General features: G+C 37.1%; 1 protein-coding gene across 2 annotated transcripts; it reads left to right on the forward strand.

Annotated features, from left to right (window-relative positions):
- The first annotated feature begins 413 nt into the window (after positions 1-413).
- LOC111882768 (uncharacterized) lies at positions 414-4,619 on the forward strand. Of its 2 annotated transcripts, XM_023879134.3 has the most exons (9): positions 415-789; positions 1,467-1,500; positions 3,016-3,213; positions 3,290-3,379; positions 3,591-3,656; positions 3,771-3,862; positions 3,946-3,993; positions 4,140-4,247; positions 4,440-4,619. In XM_023879134.3, the coding sequence occupies exons 1-9, from the start codon at positions 518-520 to the stop codon at positions 4,468-4,470; spliced, it is 939 nt and encodes a 312-aa protein (XP_023734902.1). In that variant the 5' UTR covers positions 415-517; the 3' UTR covers positions 4,471-4,619. The 2 variants fall into 2 exon arrangements, with proteins under 2 accessions (XP_023734903.1, XP_023734902.1); XM_023879135.3 differs by lacking the exon at positions 1,467-1,500 and having other exon boundaries at positions 414-789.
- The last annotated feature ends 1,160 nt before the right edge of the window (positions 4,620-5,779 follow it).

A 5,779-nucleotide genomic window follows, 5' to 3' on the forward strand; every position in this document is an offset into this window, starting at 1 on the left:
AGAGTGAATGTGTATACTTGAACAAGTTGAAGGGGTAAATATAAACGAAAAAAACTCAATGACCAAATGTATATAAATCGAAAAATATATTATATTTCAAGTTATTATCCCAAGAATCAATTATTTTTCCTTGTTTTATTTCCTTGTATCAAACACCCCTTAATGTTTTTGAACATAAAAGGCATAAGATATTCAAAAATAAACCATTAGTACACCATTAAATATTTTTAAAGCAAAACCATATAATTTTAAAAATAAAGGTCGAGTATTTTACAATTTTGTAAAAAGAATATCTGTCTATATCAGATATTTAACCGTAGTAAAAGAGGGGTGGTTGACGAATTTCAAATTTAGACTTACTCGCGTCAACGAAGATGCTTGGTTAACTCGCCCAGACAGCGACACCGATCCGGAATTGAAGAACGTCATCACTGTTAGGTGCCTTCCCAGAAATACAAATGCCTCCTCCCACCCACCACATGGATTATCTATCCTTCTCACCATCACGGCGTCATCCATGGAGGATGGGAGTTTGGAGTACTGGCTTCGATGGCAAGTACCTGTCTGTGCTCTCATCTTCCTGCTTCCCACGCTGGTCTCTTTGAGATTCATCATCACTAAAAACAACACACATACCACTAAAACCCATCATCTATGGATTTCTTGCTGGAGGAACCTTCATCCACGCTGGATTCTTCTCTACAGGCTTTTCTCCTTCGTTTCCATGGGTTACTTGCTATATCAAACAGTCCTCGCCTTCGGCCCCTTCGTCTTCTATTTCTACACCCAGTGAGTATGCCATGTTTACTTCAGTTTAATTTTGTGTGCTACTTTTTATTTGTTTGGCAATAGTTTATTATCCGTCCCTTAAACATTAGCAGATGATTTGTCTTTATACTATAGAGCGTGCGTCTGATGCCCGATTGTTTAGAAAGGGAAGAAAAGAAAAGAGAGAGGAGAGAAATAGAAGATGTTAAACATATTTGGTAAAGTGGCTGCAATCCAAAAATTTGAATTACATGCCATGAAAGTCCGAGTAGGCAGAACAGCGTAGATAAAACCATGAATATGATGCGTATCAGGTTCAGGCTAGAAAGAGTCGATCTGTTATAATAAGTTGATAGTCTCATCCTCCTAAACTTGTTACTTGTTACCATCGTGAGAATCAGTAAACTGCAGAATATGTGAGCAAAGAGAGATGTAAGATGTGTAATGTTTGTCCCCCATATGTACATACTTATAGGATCACTGATCAGATGTGGTATGTCCGTATGTGTGCCTTCAATCCAATCCAATCCCTTGAGATTTATTAAGAATCAGGAGTTAAATGTCTCAAGGTGGCTCTCTGGCACTTGGGTCTGGTGATTCTACAAAAATTCTCATAACCACTAAGCACTAGTATTTCTTCAGGTTTGAATTTCTTGATGATATCGCTCTTAATTAATGTTTATTAATCAATTTTACAGATGGACTTTTTGCTTGGTCATGGTCTACTTTGTGGTATGTCAATTTACTTACCTAATATTCTAAACTCAAATGTATCTGAATAGGGTTCGGTTCCAAATATATTAGGTCTTGGATTTAGTACGCATAATGTGGGAGGAAGTGATATGATCTTTTTTGTGAGGCAGTTACAAAGATATCACAAGCACATTGCTTCTGCTTGCAAACTAAAAAAACTTGATAAACTGCGATTAAATTAACTACCGAAAAGTTAGGTGGACCAGGGACTTAATCTGTCATAGTGAGGATATTGCAAGAATATCTAATTCTAATATATTAGCTATAATGTACTCCCATACTTGGAATGATTCCTTCCAACATCTTCGATCCATAAACATATGATAACCTGGTGTCAATATAGAAGACAAGGTTATGTCAAAGTGATGGGACCAACGTTCATTATCGAGTCCCAATGGTGTTGTTTAGAGTACAAAATTAAGAATCTCCTGAAAATACATAACTGAAAGAAAACTAAAAATGAGGACCACAACCCTGGAAATTAAAAACTTTAAGACCCACTATATATATGCTGAAAGTAAAGAAACATGAGAGTTATTATTTTGAATCAGTCAACCAACACTCCTCTATGATTCAAAGTCGAGCTGCGTCCTGAAGAAGTCATGTTTGGCTTGGTGAAGCGATTTGTCTGTCTGCACATTTGTGCCACAAAAGCTCGGTTTAATCTTTCCATTAGTGATCAACTTTTGCAAATGAAATGATGTTGTACATGGATATGTTGTCTGCGAATCAAGTGTGTCTTTCTTGGGTATTCCCGTGTTCAAAAAGACTATTGTGGTTATTATCATACTCTATTCTAGAGTCAAACCCTCTTGCACTTAGGAGTCTTCAAATCATGTGTTGCTCCTCCCAAGTAACTTTCCTCCACTACCACCATCACCATCATAGGCTTCCATAATACCACCATAAGCAAAAAATTGTCGTTTTTGCTTGTTTCCGTGAAACTATGTTTGTTGAATTGTAATCTAGCCTTGTGAAAAAGCAAGAAACGATACATGGTTTGTCGATTAAGTGTCGGGTCAAAATATAGAGCCATTACAGATGTATCATGTAATTAAGGAAATTCCTTTGGGATTTGGAGTAACCACATATAACTTGCTACAAATTTATTGTGACAACCAATCAGCCGTGAACCAAGTCCTCCGTGAGAGAATCAAACACATTAAAGTTGATTGTCATTTAATTAGGTACTTGTTGTGGGAGTGGGAACACTTACACATCAGTAGGAAAACTCAAATTGATAATATTTGTAACAAGTTGGGCATGATTATCATATTTCTTCCAACTTGAGGACTGTTTGAAATATTCTACTTATATCTTAGTAATAGGATTTCTTGATTTGATTTGTTTTCTTAGATAGGATTGATTTAGTTCCATTTTCATGTTCGGAAATTGTATATAAATTGAGGTCATTACCACACAAGTAATGCGCAAAGAATTATTCTTCCAAGTTCCAAGGGTTACATTTCATGGGTGCTGCTTACTTTCATGTAGCTTGGGACCATAATATCTGCTCATGGCTGCTGGATGCACTTTAAAGAGCCTCCCCTTCCAAATCAAAATCAAGAGAGAGACAAGTTTCTGAAAAAGGATTCTAGCTCTTTTAAAGATAACGAGGCTTCCAATTCCATCAATCTGCAGTTTAATCAAGAAGCTGGGTTTTGGGGAAATCTCATGCAGAATGTTTATCAGGTTGGTATTCTTTCTATCACATGAGTTTTTTTTTTTTGAAAAGTGTTTAAAGCTGATTCTTGGTGTATGTGAACAGACTTGTGCAGGTGCTGTTGTGCTTACTGACCTTGTATTTTGGTGCCTATTACTCCCGTTTCAGTCTGGCGATGGCTTCAAGCTTACCTTGGTTAGCATATTTTGCCCCTTGGACCTTTTCTTTCATTGTCAATACAATACCAACCGATGAAAATCTCCTCCTTTTTCCTTTTGTTTCCTGGAAATTTATCATTCTCTTTTTATTATTTGCTAGCTCATAACAAATGTATTCATTTGGAACTGTTGCTGCTGGCATTCTGACTCTGAGTTGGTTTGGCTATAAATCTCTGTTGTGATTGCAGTTGATTGGTTGCATGCACTCCCTGAATGCTGTTTTTCTCCTCCTTGATTCTGCTCTCAACAGCCTAGTAAGTAATTGGATCACATTCACCAATTGGTTATTCACTATATTAATGATCCTAATAAGTCTCGAGCTGATGGCCATTATCTCACTGTTTGTCTTTTTCTTGTGCCCCTTGTAGCAATTTACGTGGCACGGGTTAACATACTTTGTCTTGTGGAGCTCAGCTTATATAATTTTCCAGTGGGTCATGCATGCCTGTTGCTTTACATGGTGATTTCCACTCACTTCTTTTCTCATTTATCAATTATTTACTGTAAAATTTCACGGGATTGAAGTTTGAGAGGCTATTGCAGGTGGCCTTATCCCTTCCTGGAAATTGCTACTCCATGGGCTCCTATGTGGTATGTTGCATTGCATCCAATCCAATGAAATATATATATATATATATATATATATATATATATATATATATATATATATATATATATATATATATATATATATATATATTTCTCTCGGGGTAGATATGACTTTTCACATCCTGCAGGTACTTTGGCATTGCTTTAGTTCACCTTCCATGTTACGGACTATATGTTTGGCTTGTGAAAGTGAAAGCATCCATGCTGTCAAAAATGTTTCCAGGAGCATTTATAAGGTGGTTGCCCAGTCTTTCCTTATAAAGCTTGAGATTTCATTTTGGTAGTGTATGGAAGCAGCCTCTCTAAGGCAGGCTGTCTACATCAAACCTATCCATTTTGTTATGGGATTTGGTATTCTTGTTGTGGTATTCATTTTGAAAGTTTTACCTTTTTAAGAAAAAGAATAAGCTAATACACTTTGGTGACAGGGTTGTGGTAGCAAATGAGAAGCAGATGTAAGCTGCTGGCACATGACATCAAACATGCGTGTAATTGAATGTTGTTAACTGCTTTCCTTGTATCATTAAAATAATAAAACGTGCGGATTGCTATTAAGAAGGTAAAAAGAGTAATCCATAGAAGGATTTCGGTGCGCATTTCAATATAAATTCTTGACCCTTTTATTTTTTCAAAATTAACTTGGAAATGGATCTCTGTGTCGGCTGTATTATGGACGGCTCGATTTAGAAATTGCTTATGAAAATATTTTTTACAAAATTTGGATTTGAAGAGAAATGTTAAGTTGTGGTGGGAGGTGGAGGAAATGTTGTTTCGCATGCAAATAGTGGATTATAAAAGTCTACCGTTAGTTTTTAGTCATCGAATAAATTTGAATGGATAAAAAGAAACATATATATAATTGCTTTTTCTTTTTTGCTGTTTTTTTTGGATGTTTCTAAGTAATTGGACTAGGGATATGATGTCTTGTTAACTTCTTCACGAGATTCTCAGGCAAATGACTTAACATGTTGTCGTTGTGGCTGCCATGAACCCAACTTGACACTTAGACAAAGCAAATGATCTTTTGTTTTTGAGATTGCCATGAGATCACATTCTTTCCTAAATAGAAAATCATCCCACTGATTGTAACATCCATTTTGTGAGGTATTATATTTCTTGGCATTTTTGGTTAAATGATTGTTATTAAAGAAGGAAGGGGGCTTATTACGTTAGGCGTAATATGAGTATGCACAACGTACTCACCTGACTTGGACACGGGAGAGCACCTTCGTACGCTTGGCGTACAATAAGTATGGTGGGCGTACTGTAACGCCCCGACTCTCAGGTAATCATTTGAATAAAATATTTTTGGGTTTTGGCCCTACTCGATGAGTTGGTTGCCCTACTTGTCGAGTAGCAGCGGGTTGGATCGCGACTTAAGTGATCTACTCGGCGAGTAGGAGCTGGAAAGTGAAACCCTAATTCCCGGGGTTTGCACCCTTATTTAAAGCAATGCATGCACGTAAAGTTTGCAACTTTATGTGATAAGCAGGCTTAAGGAAGTTAGATCTACAATTTGGGACCTTGTCATGACTTAAAGATGTCTGCATGTTGAAATTACTGAAGGGACTCGGTGAGTCGCAAAGCCGACTCGGCGAGTCATATGAAGATGTGCATTAAACACGACGAGTTGGATGAACAACTCGGCGAGTCAGATGAAGGAAGCTGTGAACTCGACAAGTTGGTTGAACAACTCGGCGAGTTAGATGAAGATGGTCATGAAACTCGACGAGTTGAAGAACAACTCGGCGAGTTGTATGGGTTTTAG

Source organism: Lactuca sativa, chromosome 8, assembly GCF_002870075.4.
Source record: "Lactuca sativa cultivar Salinas chromosome 8, Lsat_Salinas_v11, whole genome shotgun sequence".
Taxonomy (NCBI): Eukaryota; Viridiplantae; Streptophyta; class Magnoliopsida; order Asterales; family Asteraceae; genus Lactuca; species Lactuca sativa.

What these genes read in the sequence shown, in the direction of transcription:
- LOC111882768 (XM_023879134.3), top strand. Translation starts at nt 518, where the DNA reads ATGGAGGATGGGAGTTTGGAGTACTGGCTTCGATGGCAAGTACCTGTC. An exon ending in ATGGCTTCAAGCTTACCTTG is followed by an intron (nt 3,380 to 3,590) that starts GTTAGCATATTT and finishes TTGTGATTGCAG; the next exon opens with TTGATTGGTTGCATGCACTC. An exon ending in TTTCCAGGAGCATTTATAAG is followed by an intron (nt 4,248 to 4,439) that starts GTGGTTGCCCAG and finishes CTTTGGTGACAG; the next exon opens with GGTTGTGGTAGCAAATGAGA.